The sequence below is a fragment of the Geotrypetes seraphini genome, chromosome 13 (genome assembly GCF_902459505.1).
Source record: "Geotrypetes seraphini chromosome 13, aGeoSer1.1, whole genome shotgun sequence".
In the NCBI taxonomy this organism is placed as follows: domain Eukaryota; kingdom Metazoa; phylum Chordata; class Amphibia; order Gymnophiona; family Dermophiidae; genus Geotrypetes; species Geotrypetes seraphini.
In genome coordinates, this window is record NC_047096.1 from 17,638,183 (window position 1) to 17,656,137 (window position 17,955).

The window sequence follows — 17,955 nt, forward strand, 5'->3', positions numbered from 1 at the left end:
GTGTTGGTGATTTTATTCTTGAAATGTTCTGCTAAGAGGGTAGGTGATGGTAGAGGTGTGTTCGTGGTGGTAGTGTGTGGTTTGGTGTCTGTTAATTCTTTCAGGATTTGGAAAATTTTTTTGGAATCTTGTGTTTCTGTGCCTATGAGCTTGGTATAGTAGCTTTTCCTCTTGTCTTTTAGTAGATTTTTGTATAGTTTGTTGATTTTTTTCCAGTCGGTTTTTGTTTGTTCTTGGTTCTTTTTTCTCCATTTTCTTTCTAATCTTCTACACTGTCTTTTGAGTTGGAGTAATTCATTATCAAACCATTGGTCTGATTTCCTGCTGATTCTGGTTTTGGTTTGTATGGGTGCCAGATTATCAAGGATGTTGGTGGATACATTTTTCCAGTGGGAGATGAAGTTTTTTGGGTCGCAGTCTTGGATGGTTTCGTCTACCTTTGACCAGAAAATTGTTGGGTCGATATGTTTGCGTGAGGTATATGTGGTTTTTTTTGATTGAGGTGTGAATTTGGTTTTGGTCCAATTGATATTGAAGTTATAGATGTAGTGGTCTGACCATAGGGATGGGGACCATGTTCCGTTAGGAGTTTGGATTTCTTGATTGGATGGTTGGTGAGACATGAATGCTGCAATGTCCAGTTGATGACCTTTTTCATGCGTGGTTTGTGGGTTTAGGATCTGGGGTCTGATCTGGCCTGCAGGTGCACACGTCTCATCCTGGACCGGGTTGCAGTTTCCAGTTAGTCATAAACCTTCAAGTTGACAGTGGCTTCTCTGGTTACAGCAGCAACCTCCTTCCATGCAGCTCTTTCAGATGACAACACATATTCATCATTTCCCAGGCACACAGACCCAGCTCAGGAGCCAATTCTTGTACATCTGAGACCTTAAGAAAATAATTACCATATTGGGACAAACGTAAGGTCCATCAAGTCCAGTATCCTGTTTCCAACAGTGGCTAGCCCAGGTCCCAAGTAGTAAAACAGCTTTTATGCTGCTTATCCTAGGAATAAGCAGTGGTTTTTCCCCAAGCCATCTCAATAATGGCCTATGGACTTCCCTTTTAGGAAATTATACAAACCTTTTATAAACACTGCTAAGCTGATTTTACCACATTCTTCGGCAATGAATTCCAGAGTATAATTACATGTGTGAAGAAATATTTTCTCCAATTTATTTTTTTTAAAGTTTATTTTTAAATATATATTACATTATAGATTATAGAATTTTTTTAAACCAGCCAAACCTTTGCAGGAAGCGGGTTCAAGTAAAGGATATAATACAGTATAACATGATGTTGGCGTACATAACAGATTGGTTGGCAGCACTTTAAATGTTGCTAGAATATGTCATAAAGTGTTGCCTTCTGGTTTGTGATGTGCAATATGAAGTCATAGGATTCTAAAACTTGGGAAACTCATGTGTCCAGGTTTGTTACATCTTTTACTGAGTTCATGAGCATCTGAATAAGAGAGTACAGTATTAGACTTCAGGGGGGCTTTTATAGGGTGAAGGAAAGAATCAAGTTTTCATGAAGATCCTTGTTCCCCAGCTGTTCAATAGGGATGTTATGGAGGCCTTCAGCCTTGACTGGATCCTTGAAGACATTTCCATTTTTCCATCATGAGACAGTTACTAAAGTTATTTTTCTCTTGGTTACAGAGATACCAAAGGTAGCCTTTCGCAAAGAGTGAGATTCATCATCACAGTGAGTGAGGTTTTCTAGTGGTATATATCCAGGGTATAAATTTGGAAAGACAGACATGTTTTGCTTTCTAGGCAGTAGTTTGAGGACCTCGGCACAGAGGATAACAGTCTTGCATCTCCTCTCTCTTCTCCCCCACCCACGATCAAGCATTACTTCTTCTCTTAGCTTCTTCCTTGGTCCTTCTCACATCTCTCCTTCTCAATGTTCCTGTCCTACCTTCAAATTTATGTTTAGCACTAGAGAGCATTGGCAGAGGTAACACTTCACACAAAGGTAGCAAGTGAACCCTCTCTTCTCCCCCACTCATGATCAAGCATTACTCCTTCTCTTAGCTTCTTCCACCTTGATCCTCACATCTCTCCTTCTCAATGTTCCTGTCCTACCTTCAAATTTATGTTTAGCACTAGAGAAAATTGGCAGAGGTAACACATCACACAGAAATAGCAAGTGAACCCTCTCTTTCCCCCCACTCATGATCAAGCATTACTCCTTCCACCTTGGTCCTCACATCTCTCCTTCTCAATGTTCCTGTCCTACCTTCAAATTTATGTTTAGCAATAGAGAAAATTGGCAGAGGTAACACCACACAGAAGTAGCAAGTGAACCCTCTCTTTTCCCCTACTCATGATCAAGCATTACTCCTTCTCTTAGCTTCTTCCACCTTGGTCCTCACATCTCTCCTTCTCAATGTTCCAGTCCTATCTTCAAATTTATGTTTAGCACTAGAGAAAATTGGCAGGTAACACATCACACAGAAGTAGCAAGTGAACCCTCTCTTTTCCCCCACTCATGATCAAGCATTACTCCTTCTCTTAGCTTCTTCCACCTTGGTCCTCACATCTCTCCTTCTCAATGTTCCTGTCCTACCTTCAAATTTATGTTTAGCACTAGAGAAAATTGGCAGAGGTAACACATCACACAGAAGTAGCAAGTGAACCCTCAACCAGAAGGGAGTGCAGCTGGCAACTGAAGCCTACAGGAGCGCTAAGGGCCCTAACATGATCAATAAAATCGGCCCCAGGCCCAGAGAGAGAACTACCATTCCCGCGAGCCCTTGTTCGCTCCCGCCCTCCACTGACGCAACGCTTTCAACGCGCCCGCCTTCCCCTGACGCGACTTCCTGTTTCCTGCCAGGCGGGACTCCTCCGAGGGAGAGAGTTTGTATGAGGGCACGGGCCCTGGCCCTGGCGAAGGCGCGCTGCGGGCCGGTGATGGATGGCCTCAGGTGTAAGTTTGACGGTGTGATGGGAGGAGGGGGAGGCTAGTCGAATGTGTGTGTGTGACCTGGTATCTCTTAATTTTGCAGTTGCTAATGTGAAAGCAGTTTCCCTGCCCCTACTGCCAGTATGATTTCTTTACCCTCGCCAAAAGTAAGTAGTCAAACCACACCTGTGCTTGGGAACCACTTTGCTTTCACGCGCACTCACACACAGATTGCAATCCCCGTCCCAATTTAGGGCTTTCTGCACACACGCACGCACGCCTCCCCACACCATAAATGAGCTGGTCATTGTACTACCCACTTTCATCCTGAGGCAAGGGGCAATCATGGGCCCTGAAGACGGCTATGCCCCTCTTCAACAATTATCAGAAGTCCCCTGAACCATCCCCCCCCCTTCCCCCAAATGCTGTCTCTAACCCAGTGGTCTCAAACTGAAACCCTTTGCAGGGCCACATTTTGAATTTGTAGGTACTTGGAGGGTCTCAGAAAAAAACAATCAATGTCTTATTAAAGAAATGATAATTTTGCACGAGGTAAAACTCTTTATAGTGTATAAATCTTTCCTTTTGGCTAAGTCTTAATAATAATATTGTCATTTATAGCTCAAGAGACATTTGATCAAGAAACTGTTTTATTTTACTTTTGGGATTATGATAAACATACCGAGGGCCTCAAAATAGTACCCGGCGGGCTGCATGTGGTCCCCCAGGGTCGCAGGTTTGAGACCACTGCACTAGGACTACTCCAGGCATAGTTTCTTCTGATGCCATTTTTAAGGTGCTATGTGCTTAACTGTAGGTCATATCAATTTTTTGATTCGCATCTGATCAAGGCTGCTTTTTTTCTTTCAATACAGGAAGTTATTTTGTGAAGAGCTTGATTTCGTATATTTCGGTGGAGAAGTCATGCATGTTGAATAGATTGTGGTTGAAAACTGATGCCACATTTTCTTTGTTTCTGAGTGCATTTCTTGATATTTAAAAAAATCTTCCTCTCCGATAATCGCTTGGAATAGACACCTATACAATTGCTATTCTGTTTTGTTCTTTTGTATCCGGCTTTTATCAGTCAAAATGGGGATGTCTCAGGTGTGGCGATGTTGAAAATGTGGTATTGGATGTGTGACCTTGCTGTATGTAGCTTAGCGCCAGGATGTGATAGACAAAGATGAAATCAGGGTTATAGTCTTGCTGCCAGGCTCAGTTTCATGGACATCCTGGAAAGCTATAAATTGCCTGATATGAAATAGCATAACCATAGATCTGAGAGATTATCCGTAAGAGAGCCTGTTGCTGGAAGGCAAACTGTGCATGCTGCTGGATCTTGCTTAGACTAACTCATGGGTGTTAACATATGCTTACCAATGGAAATTAGGGTTTGATGGATACAAAAAGAACAAAGATTTCAAAATGAAATTTATATGGAAAAGATGGTTTGAGAGGGGGTGATATTTAAAAAAAAAAAATTAGTTTATTAGTTAATTGTATTAGCAGCAAGTTCAGGTACCTTTATATAGGGCCAGCATAGTGGAAAAATGTAGTACATTAAGGGGGTCTTTTACTAAAGTGCACTGTTGTATTCTTGTGGACTTCATGGCACTAATCGTTAGCACACCTTAGTAAAAGGACCCTCAAGACATATAGGTCCTGTCACTTTGCTTTTTAATATGCTCATAGGAATTAATTTTTACAAATACCCTTTCACCCCCCACAGAGACTGTTTGTATTTGTGGGGCAAAAGGTATGGGGAGCAAGTGAGATCTGTTCAAAGGATGGTTGCTTTAATTATGCTGTCCATCCAACACTATTTATGGTCATGGTAAAATCCGCATTGGGGATAAGTACTCCATTAATTTAGTTACTGGATGAATATTTAAATTACTTATTTGTTCAGTTTTTGATTACCGTATTTTCACGCATATAACGCGCGCGTTATACGCGTTTTTACCTACCGCGCATACCCCTCGCGCGTTATATGCGTGAGCGCGGTATACAAAAGTTTTAAAACATAGTTCCCACCCCGCCCGACGCCCGATTCACCCTCCCAGCAGGACCACTCGCACCCCCACCCCGAACGACCACTCGCACGCGCTCCCACCCGCACCCGCATCCACGATCGGAGCAAGAGGGAGCCCAAGCCCTCTTGCCCGGCCGACTCCCCGACGTCCGATACATCCCCCCCCCCGGCAGGACCACTCGCACCCCCACCCCGAAGGACCGCCGACTTCCCGACAATATCGGGCCAGAAGGGAGCCCAAACCCTCCTGGCCACGGCGACCCCCTAACCCCACCCCGCACTACATTACGGGCAGGAGGGATCCCAGGCCCTCCTGCCCTCGACGCAAACCCCCCTCCCCCCCAACGACCGTCCCCCCCCAAGAACCTCCGACCGCCCCCCAGCCGACCCGCGATCCCCCTGGCGACCCCCCCACCCCCCTTCCCCGTACCTTTGGTAGTTGGCCGGACAGACGGGAGCCAAACCCGCCTGTCCGGCAGGCAGCCAACGAAGGAATGAGGCCGGATTGGCCCATCCATCCTAAAGCTCCGCCTACTGGTGGGGCCTAAGGCGCGTGGGCCAATCAGAATAGGCCCTGGAGCCTTAGGTCCCACCTGGGGGCGCGGCCTGAGGCACATGGGCCCAACCCGACCATGTGCCTCAGGCCGCGCCCCCAGGTGGGACCTAAGGCTCCAGGGCCTATTCTGATTGGCCCACGCGCCTTAGGCCCCACCAGTAGGCGGAGCTTTAGGATGGATGGGCCAATCCGGCCTCATTCCTTCGTTGGCTGCCTGCCGGACAGGCGGGTTTGGCTCCCGTCTGTCCGGCCAACTACCAAAGGTACGGGGAAGGGGGGTGGGGGGGGTCGTGGGGGTCGCCAGGGGGGTCGCGGGTCGGCTGGGGGGGCGGTCGGAGGTTCTTGGGGGGGGCGGTCGTTGGGGGGGAGGGGGGTTTGCGTCGAGGGCAGGAGGGCCTGGGATCCCTCCTGCCCGTAATGTAGTGCGGGGTGGGGTTAGGGGGTCGCCGTGGCCAGGAGGGTTTGGGCTCCCTTCTGGCCCAACTACCAAAGGTACGGGGAAGGGGGGTGGGGGGGTCGTGGGGGTCGCCAGGGTGGTCGCGGGTCGGCTGGGGGGGCGGTCGTTGGGGGGAGGGGGGTTTGCGTCGAGGGCAGGAGGGCCTGGGATCCCTCCTGCCCGTAATGTAGTGCGGGGTGGGGTTAGGGGGTCGCCGTGGCCAGGAGGATTTGGGCTCCCTCCTGGCCCGATATTGTTGGGGAATCGGCGGTCCTTCGGGGGGAGGGATGTATCGGACGTCGGGGGGGGGGGCATCAGGCTTTCAGGATGGGGACAGACCTTCAAGGGGGGACAGTGCACGGAAGTCAGGGGGGGGTGAACGGAGAGTCGGGACAGCGCACGGAAAGTCGGGGCAGTGCACGAAAGTCAGGGGGGGTGAACGGAGAGTCGGGACAGCGCACGGAGAGGCGGGGCAGTGCACGGAAGTCAGGGGGGTGAACGGAGAGTCGGGCAGCATGCGCGGTATAATCGTGAGCGCGTTATACCAAAGTTTTTGTGCTTATCATCGTGATTTCTGCGCGCTATACACGTGTGCGCGTTTTATACGGGTGCGTGTTATTTGCGTGAAAATACGGTACTGTTCTCTGCATTGCACAAGGCTTTTTTTGATGTTACTCAGTTGAGGAGGTTTTTTTTTTTATGCCGATGAAGTAATTTACCCCAGTTTGGAATTCTCACACTTTTCTCAACTAAAGTTAGTGTGGGAGGGATTCTGAGGCTTTTTCGTTCCTCCTGGTTATCAACACATCTTTAAGCATTTGCATTGTCAGAGATTTGCTACACGAGTAAGCAACATTTGATAATAGTGCTCTACTTAATTCGGTTGTCGGAGTGTGTTATTTTGATATAAAAGAGTTGTATTGGATTTTGATTATCCTTATGAACTTTGGTGCGTTTGTCTAGCATGGTAAAATCAAAGCCATATGCATAAAATCTGTTTAAGAACAAAGATGTTGGAAAAAGATTCAGAAACAGGACCTATACCCCATACCATATACTCTGTTTGCCTTGATATTAATATTGAAATACAGTAAGGAATAAGCAAATTAAGACAAAGACAAAAACAGCTTTGTGAAAACAGTGTGCAATTTTAGTTAAATGGCAATCAATAAACTCACTCTTCCTATATCCTCCCTCCACTCCTAGGTCCAGCATCTCTTCCTTCCCACCCTCTTTTCTTGTCTGGGTCACTTTCTTCCCCCCCCCCCCAACATTTATGGGTTCAGCATCCATCCATCTTCCCTCTCCCCCTGCTCTTCACCCTGCAGATCCAGCATCTATGTCCCTTCTTCCCCCCACCAAATTTGGTCCACCTTCCCCCCATCTCTGCCTCCCTCTCCATGTGATCTGGCCTCCAATAGACCACCCTCACCCTGTGGAGCTGATGATCTCTTACCTGTGGCTCTCTCAAAGCTGCAGCGGCAGTTGGTCAGCAGAGGCAACACTGTAAACAGGCTACTTGCGGCCAGCCCCAGCAGGGCTTTCCTTTGCTGTGTCAATAGTGACACGGCAGAGGAAAGGTCCTGCTGGGGCTGGAGGGAGGGAGGGGGGATTGTCGGGTCAGGATCGCCTGTTTTGAGTAAGGTGGGGTGGATCTCAAATTTAAGAACATCTCCAAACAGAATATTTGAGCTTCATTCTGTGACTCTTTACCCTTTCTCCCAGTATGCAGGTGGACTGACATGTGAGCCCTCCTCGTTGCCTTCCCGTGTCTAAGATCAAGGCATGATGGCCCCTAAAGACATCATGACCAACTCTCATGCTAAGTCCATCCTGAATGCCATGAACTCACTGCGCAAGAGTAATACGCTCTGTGATGTCACTCTGCGTGTGGACCTGAAGGACTTTCCTGCCCACCGCATTGTTCTGGCCGCCTGCAGTGACTACTTCTGTGCTATGTTCACCAGTGAGGTAATGGTGGGGGGGCCAGGGTGAAGCTATTTATACAATGTAATGGTGCAGTGGGAGCCTGGTGGGGACAGATTGATAGAGAAAATCCTGGAATATATCTAATTTAATCTGGTATTTGTGCAAAGGTTTGAGGCGACTTACAGAACAGAAAAGGAGAACTGTTTAGTACACTGCAGAGAAGCTTAGATAAGCATTACAATACAAGGATGCACTACTAGAGGTATATTAAGACCTTGGAATTTCTCAAGGTAGAGAAAGCCGTTCCGTGTAGTGAAAGAAGTAGTTTGGTATTGCTCAGCGGAGCGAGCCATGGGAGGTACGTTAAAAGAACATTTAGAGGAGGAATCAAGTACAGCAAGAAAATTAGTATGATTCAATGAATGATGTCATGAAGTCTGTTACAGTCATTAACAATGACATCCACAATTTCGAACACAAACAAACATTATAAAATGCAGTAAACAAATAAGTCGATCTCCCCCACAAAATTTCCTTAATGCAGAATAATTCAAATCTGAAGCAAATAATAACCACAGAGTTAGAGAAAGTTGACCACAAACAATTGTGTTTTTAACAATTTCTTGAAAGACATGCAGTCTTTGAACAGGTGAATTAGTGGTGCAGCAGAGCATCCGTAGAGTCTGTGGTGCATAATGCAAGATGTTTTTGAATTTTATTCCAGATGAGATGGATAGCCAGTGAAGTTGTTTGAGGTAGTTAGAGATTGAGGTTTATTTTTTCAGTTTGAATATGAGTCTTGTAGCTTTGTTTTGTATGAGCTGCATTTTGCGGGTAAGGGTGATGCTGATATCCATGTAGATGGAGTTGCAGTAATCTAGCTGGGACAGGATCAACATCTGCATGAGCAGGGGAAAGTGCTGTTGATAGAAGTATGGACTGATGAGTCTCAGTTGTCTCATAGTAAAGAAGGTTTTCTTCCAGAGGTTGGAGATTTGCAGCTCCATTGATAGCATGGAGTCCAAAATACAGCCCAGAACTTTGGAGGGTGTTAACTGTTTGGAGAGTGATGTTTGTCTGAGCTGTCTGTTGTGGGGCATGAAAGTAAAGGAGCAAAATTGAATAACTTGAGGGACAGGCAGTGTGGGTGAACCCATTTCTAATGTAGAGCTTTCTACAGTGTCTCGTCAAACTCAAAGAAAAGGTTGTCTACTATCCCTTGCTGTGAAGCCCTTATTTATTCTTTAGTTACTTCCAAGATCAATTATTGTAACATTATCTATACTTGATTGCCATTGAAATCTATAAAAAAAATTACAGACTATACAAAATACTGTTGTTAGAATTTTTAATATTCGTAGATATGACCATATTTCTCCATTTCTGAAAGAGAATCATTGGCTTCCTGTGAAATATCATTTGATGCATAAGGCTTTATCTTTAGTTTTTTAAGTGTTACAATCGGGTGAACCAGATTATTTGGCGAAATTATTAGTTCCTTGCAAGCCAACACGTAATTTGCGTTCTGTATCTATTCGTCAATTGTCCTTACCTTCAGTTCATGTAGTCAAGCTATCATCAAGTCACAAGTCTGCCTTCTTTATTTCTGTTACTATTCTCTGGAATTCTCTTCCAAATGAGATACATTGTGAACTTATCCAAAATTTAGGTCTCTTTTGAAGACTTATTTCTTTGGTTCAGCTTTTCCATCGATTACCTAATTTTGGGGGGAGTGTGCTCTGACCATTTTACAGATGTTATTGTTTTACTTTTAACTATTAACTTTTACTTTTTAGAATGGCGTTTTCTTTTATATATTTTGTAAACCACATTGTTGTTATAGTGAAGTGCGGTCTATAAATACTAAAACACAGAACTGGATGAGGACTATGCTGTTCTTCTGTATGCAAAATGTCTATCCATATGCATCCTGCTCTGCCAGTTTTAGCATCTCCATAAGTAAACTTGGTTTTGGCCTGTGTGCTTTTCCAGCTCTCTGAGAAGGGGAAGTCTTTCGTTGATATCCAAGGCCTGACTTCCTCTACCATGGAGATCCTCCTGGACTTCGTATATACAGAGACTGTACATGTGACTGTGGAAAATGTGCAGGAACTGCTGCCTGCAGCTTGCCTGCTGCAGCTGAAAGGTAAGTGCATGAGCTACATGGATGCTTCCAGCTGAAAGTTGCTTCATATATTCATAATATCTGCCAAAAAGGGTATTGGCATTAAACACAGATTGAAAGAATTAAGGAAAAAGCCAAATTCCCTATGGGGGAGGGGGGTAAATTTATAGAGGAGATTCTGCAGGCAAAGCATAATTTATATGCTGGAAATGGCTCTTAATAAATTGCATGTTAAAAGTAAGTCCACTGAACGAGCAAAGACATTTGTACAGAAAAGCAGTAGAATGGTGTGATGTATTTGTTGACACATCTGTCCTCAGATTGATTTGTCTCATTTACCAATGTGTATTTTAAAGCTTGGACATTTTAAACATATTCAATAAATTTTGCATTCATTTATCTGTTTCCTCTGTGACATCCAGGAGCTATTGTTTCACTTTGTTTTTGGCTTTGGAGTTTCCCCGTTTTCTATGTAGAACAAAGGTCCTTTTTTCCTCTGGATTGTAGTTGCTTTTTGCATCAGATTATATAAAATAAATCATAATAGCAAAGATATGTATAGAAATATTGGGAATAGTAGGAAAAGATAAAGTATAAAACAACAACCAATCCCATCACATCACAAAATCTTTCATGTATGTCAGATCTATCAGGATATAAAGTAGTTTAGCCCAGATGCAATCTCACAATTCATCATTGATCCATGTATTTTATATATTACCTCACTCAATTATATGTGTTTTTATATGGTCTTTTTACTACTGTTATGCTTTTAACAAAATTCTAAGTTTCATTTTGAATTGTAGCTTCTGTACACCACCTTGGGTGAATTTCTTCATAAAGATGGTTAAATACAAATAAAGAGATACTTTTTCAAATGCTTGTTTAATACACAATAAAAATATAGATGTCCATATTATAGCAAGACCCCCCAAAAACTATTAGAAACCGGCATTTGATACAGCTGCATGGTGAAACATAGATTCATGTTGGTGTTAGGTCTCCTAGTCCTAAGATTTTGAGCATCAGTATAAGATAAGCTAAAATCTAATCTATAGGGGTTTTTTTATGCATTCAATGATGAATTGTGAGATTGCCCCAATGCTGAGAATGGGCTAAACTATTCTGACATAAATGAAAAATGTTGTGATTTGATGGGAATGGTGGGGTTTTTTCAATTTATATTCATTGTTACAATACAAGTAAAAAGGAAAAATGCATGTTTTTATATTATATAAAATATACATTTGCACATAGAGAACCTAAACAAATTTACACCTGCCTCCCAAGAAGGTATAGATTTTTGCATTATTGGGACCGATTCTAATTTATAAAATAGGTGCCTTTTTTCCAACTTTGACATAGTTGTCCTTATAAAGTTTTTCTTGTCCACCAAGTGGGGGAAAAATTCATCCCTGTGTTAGATTGGGAGCAGTGTAGGAAGGTTATTAGGAATATTTCTCATGACTGAGTTGGAATGGGGTCTATGAAAGCTGCTTGGTTTGTTTTTTAATAGGCCACATTACTAAACCACTATTCAAAAAATGATAGAACTAGAAAGCCCTTTCAACTACTTGGTTAGAATAAAGCAATGAGCGATGGTTTCAGGGAGGTGTCTCAGGCCTGGGTTTAGATTAAGGCCTTGTGGTGTGGCTTCTGGGAGGTGTCTCAGGCCTGGGTTTAGATTAAGGCCATACGGGGTGGTTTCTGGGAGGTGTCTCATCCTTGGGTTGGAGCATGGCTGTGCAGACTGGATACTTGGAAGCACTATGGTGTTGAATGTTCTGTACTAATTTCTTATGTTTCTCTGAATTTTCCCTTAGGGGTGAAACAAGCATGCTGTGAGTTCTTGGAGAGTCAGTTGGACCCAACCAACTGCTTGGGGATTCGAGATTTTGCAGAGACACATAACTGTGTGGACCTTATGCAGGCAGCCGAGGTCTTCAGCCAGAAGCACTTTCCAGAGGTGGTACAACATGAAGAGTTCATCCTCCTACAGCAGACAGAGGTGGAGAAGCTCATCAAGTGTGATGAGATTCAGGTAATGAAATGTGGGAGAGGAAGGTGATGGGACAGGCAGCAGAGAGGCCCTGGAATGACTCAGGTGTTAGAAAGGGGGACCTGGCAGCAATTCTCTGTTGTCTTGTGTCTTCTGATCTGCCACTTCTGGGATTCAAGAATTTGTAATTTTATTTTTTTGTGTGTCTGTAAAATGTAGTTCTAACCTTTTTTGCCTCCTCTTTGCATTTGTTTTATGTCGTGTATGTCATGAATATTTATGAAGAGGAGGTGGAAGATGTGAGAAACAAAGGGAGATGGGAAAGGTGGTTAGAATGCTGAAGGCTCAAACAGAAGTCCGTATTGCAAATCATTAAAGGAAGGCAATCTTTCTTTACTCTTATAAGTGAAAGAAAGGAAAACTAAAGGGGAAGAATAAGAATGAAAAGCAAAGTCAGCTTTAGGAATGAGTGTGAGGACAAACCGGATATCTTAGATACTTCTGGCTGGTATTCAGACCATACGCAGAAAGTGATAGACCAAAAGACAAGGACTTACAGGCCTATGTAGGGGAGGTAGCATTGGTTTGGATTTAGCTTGTGCCTTTTCATTGGAAACTTAAAGTGCGTTATATTCAGATAGATATTTCCCAGTCCCTAGAACACTTTCAATCTAAATTTATACCTGAGACAACCAAGGATTAAACGACTCGCCCAAGGTCAGTGGTGGAAGCAGGATTTGAACCTTAGCTTCTCTTGTTCTTAGCCTGCTACTGCACACACAGTATTGGCATAAGGCTATGGGACCTAAAGGGATACATCCCAAAATATTGATGTAACTAAAGGAGCTACTGCTGTCTGTACCCTCGCAGCTCTGTTAATTGTATCACCTGAGATTGAATGAACAAAGACAATTGAACAAATCCTGAATTTGTAATGTATGTACTTATTTGGCAGACCAGGTCTTTATCTGCTGTTGTTTACTATGTTAAGAGCAGATGTAGTCCCCATCCACAAAGATGAGAACCAGGAGGACTTGGAATACCACAGACTAGTAGGTTTAACATTGACTAGTAAGCAAGATAGTGGAATGAATCACTAAGCATGAACTAGTACCATTGGGTTACAGGATCCTAAGAAAAGTGCTTTCACAAACGAACTTGTCAAAATTGAAGAGGAATTTGGGGTTTTGGTTTGTTTAATGAGTTGACGGGAGTCAGGGGTGGGGGGAGCTAAGGAAGGGACATAATAATTGTACCTTCTTTGGCACTCTGCCACGCAGGAGATTGGTTGGTGAGTGAGCTGGTCTCTAAAACGGTTGGCATGGCTACCTTAAGACATGCCTGAAGAAGAGCTAGCTGAAAGAGGATATGATAGAGATTTTGAAAATCAGGAGTGGCGTGAAACAGATTTAACAGTTATTAACTCTTTCAGATAGTACTGTGTTTCGTGGAGTGTCCCCTAGTTTAACTAATAACAGATTTGACATAAATTTAAGAATTCTTTCAGTCCAGGTTACTAGTACAAAAGTTTGCACAAGTTTCTGCAGGACAGATCTAGTACCTACATATAATGAGTGCAGTGCTGTGATTGTCTGATAGTGCTATAGAAATGATTTATTAGTGAGGCTGCATTTTGATTAAAACTTTTAATCATGATTAATTGAACAATTAAAAATTGTAATCTTGTAATTAATGTTGGTACACAGTCAGCAATCAAGGGGAGAGGGGCTGGGAGGACATTCATTTCCTCTTCCTCCTCCCCATATTAGGCATCAGACCTTTGCTGGTGGGAATGCCAAAGCCCTGCCAATCAAAGAAATCCATTTCCAAAGCTACCTCCTTGTGCTGCCTCAAGACCAAGGAAGTCAGAGGGGTATCTCCAGCCACTGATGCTGGCATTCCCTGAGCATGCTGAGTTCATGCATGAAATAAGCATGCTTGGGGTGTGCAGGTGTCAGCGGCTGGAGGCATGCTGCTGACTTCTCTTCTCCTGATGCAATATGAGGAGGAAGGGGGCAACTCAAGCAGCGGATTTCTTTGGTTGATAGAGCTTCAACTAGCCCACCAGCCAGTGAATAGGTAGGGGCCCTGGTCTCTAGGGAGTTCCCCAATATCCCCTTTCTCCTGCTCTCAGATCCAGTGTGAGCCCTCTCAAGTTTTTCAAGTTTAAGTTTTATTTAAAATTTAATATACTGCTCACCTGGCTTACCCATAAAACCAGGTCTTCGTCTTTGTAGCCAGTGGCAGCCCTACTTGAAAGGCTGTCTGAAACCAGCATCGGGCCTTTTCCTCTGAGCCAGCCCATCCCTTTCTGACGTAAGTTCCTGTTTTCAGAAGGAGGTGGTTAGGTCAGAGGGGAAGGCCCAGTGCTGGTAGTAGATCTGAAGACCTAATTTTATGGGTAAGCCAGGTGCAAGGGCAGTGGGTTGCAGAGGAGAATGTGGGCTGTATGTGATTAATTATTAATCATGAATACATTTTTTAACCACGATTAACATGCAAACCTAATTATTATTCCAATGCAAATGGAACATGAGTCTTAACCAGTGGGTTATTCACCTCTACCTGCGAGTTTTTGAAGAAGTCCTATCCCCCCCTGAAGTCCTATCCCCCCCCTGAAGTCCTGTCCCCCCCTTGAAGGCCCGCCCCACCCTGAAAGCCTGATGCCCCACCCCGAAGGACTGCTGGCCCCCCCACTCTGAAGGACCGCTGGCCTCCCCACCCTGAAGGACCGCTGGCCTCCCCACCCTGAAGGACCGCTTGCACCCCCACCCTGAAGGACCGCTCGCACCCCCCCCCCGATGTCCGATTCATCCCCCAGCCCCCCCGCACCGTTTGCGGTGGAGAAGCAGCCTACCGTGGGTTCGCGATGCCAGTGAGCCCTGCGCTGCTTCCTCTGCCGCACTCCCGCCCCTTCTCTGGGCTGCTTCCTCTGCCGCGGTCCTGCCCCTTCTCTGGGCTGCTTCCTCTGCCGCGGTCCCGCCCCTTCTCTGACGTCAGAGAAGGGGCGGGACCATGGCAGAGGAAGCAGCGCAGGACTCACTGGCTTCGCGAACCCACGGTAGGCTGCTTCTCCACCGCAAACGGTGCGGGGGGGAGGCTGGGGGATGAATCGGACATCGGGGGGAACCAGAAATGTAAAAAACAAATTGTAAAACCCGCTCACGCATATAACGCGCATGGTTATGCTCGGTTTGTAAAATCGTGTATAGCATGCGCATTATATGCGTGAAAATACAGTAGTTTAATTTGATGTTTTTCCACATTGGTTTACCTGTGCATCCGTAGATACTTTTCTGTCCTTGCACATTGTGTCCTCATGTTTGCCTGTTTTTATTACCCCTGCTTTCATGCTATTGTCATGGGTTTCTACGATCCTCAGGTGGACTCGGAAGAGCCTGTGTTTGAAGCTGTGATCAACTGGGTGAAGCAATTGAAGGAGGAGCGTGAAGAATCGCTACCAGAGCTGTTACAGTATGTGCGCATGCCGCTGCTCACACCACGGTACATCACTGATGTGATAGACGCTGAGGTATGCTGGCACTGAGCACAAAAATCACACTTGGGGAGCCATGGGGCCCACTGCCAGTGTCCTATCTCTCACTTGGACAACCCTGTGATTCGCTATCAGTTACCATCAAACATTGTGCTGGCACTTTTCTGACATTTATTATCAGTAGTCCCCCGTCCTGCCCAGGCTAACACATCCATACATTGTGCTAAGATCCTGCCCTATAAGTACAAAAATAGCATGAGTCCTATGTTCACTGTTATCAGGCTGTGCACTCTATTACTGCTACTATAGCGCTGAAAAGGCAAATGCAGCGCTGTACATTTTAGTATACAATAGACAGTCCCTGCTCAGAAGAGCTTACAGTCTAATTTAGACAGGACATTACAGGGTTGGGAACATTATGGTAGAGGAAATGATACAGTGGGCCTAGGTAGCTGACAGCAGTGAATGAGAGTTAAGAGTTGAAAGCAGTTTAGTCTATTACAGTCTAGTTCAGTGTTTCTCAACTCGGTCCTGGAGTTCCCCCTTGCCAGTCAGGTTTTCAGGATATCCACAATGAATATGCATGAAAGAAATTTGCATATAATGGAGGCCATGTATGCAAATCAAGTTTATGCATATTCATTATAGATATCCTGAAAACCTGACTGGCAAGGGGGTACTCCAGGACCGAGTTGAGATACACTGGTTTCTAGTTGGTAGTGACTGTGTGATTCTCAAAACTTTCCTCATAGTTTCATTTTCCACAGTGACATGTTTGTTAGAAGCAGTTGCATACCAGAAGCTATAGGCATCCCTCCTACTCTGTTTAGCTACTTGTTATCTTCCCCTTGGGTCATTCCAGCTTCTGGTATAAGGCAGCTGATCTTTTCTTACCGTACTTATAACAATCTACAGAGAATCTAAACTGAACTCTGGTTTTTGTTTTTTCTTTTCCAAGCCATTGATTCGATGCAGCTTACAGTGCAGGGACTTGGTGGATGAGGCAAAGAAATTCCACCTGCGGCCTGAGCTGCGGAGTCAGATGCAGGGGCCACGCACCCGGGCTCGCTTGGGTATGAGTCTGAGGCCTGCCTAGAATAGCGACTGCTGTTGTAGAGCAACATGCTGCAAATCTGTTCCGATCATAGCTAATAATTGGCAATATGGATTTCCTTCTATCTCCTCCCAATCCGACGCAGGTCACTAAGGCATAAAACATTTGCATTCTACCTTGGAGAAAGCTGTATGTGATGGAAATCATATGAAAAGCGATTACTCAGTTATGCGCTTGCTTTGTATATGTCCTGGGATGTCTGACTATACAAACATGTTCCAGTTGCTCATATAAAGGCACTCTAGAGCAGTGTTCTTCAACCACCGGTCCATGGACCAGTGCTGGTCCACAGAAATTTCCTGCCGGTCCACAGGGCCAACACGTGCATCAGGCCCAAAACAGTGTTCTTCAACCGCCGGTCCACGGTGCAATCGATGCGGCGTTATCTTCGAGCCAGCTCCCTCTTCCTAACTGATTCAGTGCACAAAGCCACGGGCAGTGGCTCCTACGTGCGTCCTGCGCCTGAACCGGAAGCCTTCTCTCTGACATTGCAACGTCAGAGGGAAGGCTTCCAGATGAGGCAAGGGATGTGCAAGGTGCAATTAGTACTATTATGAGGGCAGGGTCTGGGGTGGACATTGGGTAGAGATGGGCGCGATTTGGCCTACGACTTAGCCCAGTGTTCTTCAACCGCCGGTCCATGGACCAGTGCTGGTCCACAGAAATTTCCTGCCGGTCCACAGGGCCAACACGTGCATCAGGCCCAAAACAGTGTTCTTCAACCGCCGGTCCACGGTGCAATCGATGCGGCGTTATCTTCGAGCCAGCTCCCTCTTCCTAACTGATTCAGTGCACAAAGCCACGGGCAGTGGCTCCTACGTGCGTCCTGCGCCTGAACCGGAAGCCTTCTCTCTGACATTGCAACGTCAGAGGAAAGGCTTCCAGATGAGGCAAGGGATGTGCAAGGTGCAATTAGTACTATTATGAGGGCAGGGTCTGGGGTGGACATTGGGTAGAGATGGGTGCGATTTGGCCTACGACTTAGCCCAGTGTTCTTCAACCGCCGGTCCACGGACCGATGCCGGTCCACAGAATAATTTTCTTATTTCTGCCGGTCCATAGGTGTAAAAAGGTTGAAAAACACTGCTCTAGAGGGCTGAAGGCAATCTATTGCCAAAGACAAGTGATGAGTTGGTACTGCCCCAAGCACTTGGGGCTGGAGAGGATGTGTCTCCTTCAGAGCAATTGGGGAGGAGTTGTCTCCTCAGAACTCCAGTCAGGACCAGGAGGAGGGAGAAAGAGTATCTATGGAAATGGAGAAGAGTGGGTAGGAGGGAGGTGTGAATTTGGTGTGTAGGGAGTATCTACGACAAAAATGGAGAAAGGTAGAGGACATACAGAGTGGACCAAAA

The 17,955-nt window shown here is 45.2% G+C and overlaps 1 protein-coding gene across 2 annotated transcripts in view; it reads left to right on the forward strand.

Moving 5' to 3' along the window:
• The first annotated feature begins 2,782 nt into the window (after nt 1–2,782).
• The window catches only part of KLHL12 (kelch like family member 12), a 29,615-nt gene continuing 14,442 nt past the window's right edge, over nt 2,783–17,955 (forward strand). The window contains exons 1-7 of one of the 2 annotated variants that reach the window (XM_033918510.1): nt 2,785–2,937; nt 3,017–3,080; nt 7,666–7,911; nt 9,862–10,015; nt 11,818–12,035; nt 15,376–15,525; nt 16,448–16,562. In XM_033918510.1, coding sequence (XP_033774401.1) covers nt 7,726–7,911; nt 9,862–10,015; nt 11,818–12,035; nt 15,376–15,525; nt 16,448–16,562 — 823 coding nt within the window. In that variant the 5' untranslated portion in view covers nt 2,785–2,937; nt 3,017–3,080; nt 7,666–7,725. Of the gene's footprint in view, nt 2,938–3,016; nt 3,081–7,665; nt 7,912–9,861; nt 10,016–11,817; nt 12,036–15,375; nt 15,526–16,447; nt 16,563–17,955 lie in introns of both variants that reach the window. The other variant, XM_033918511.1, reaches the window with a different exon arrangement.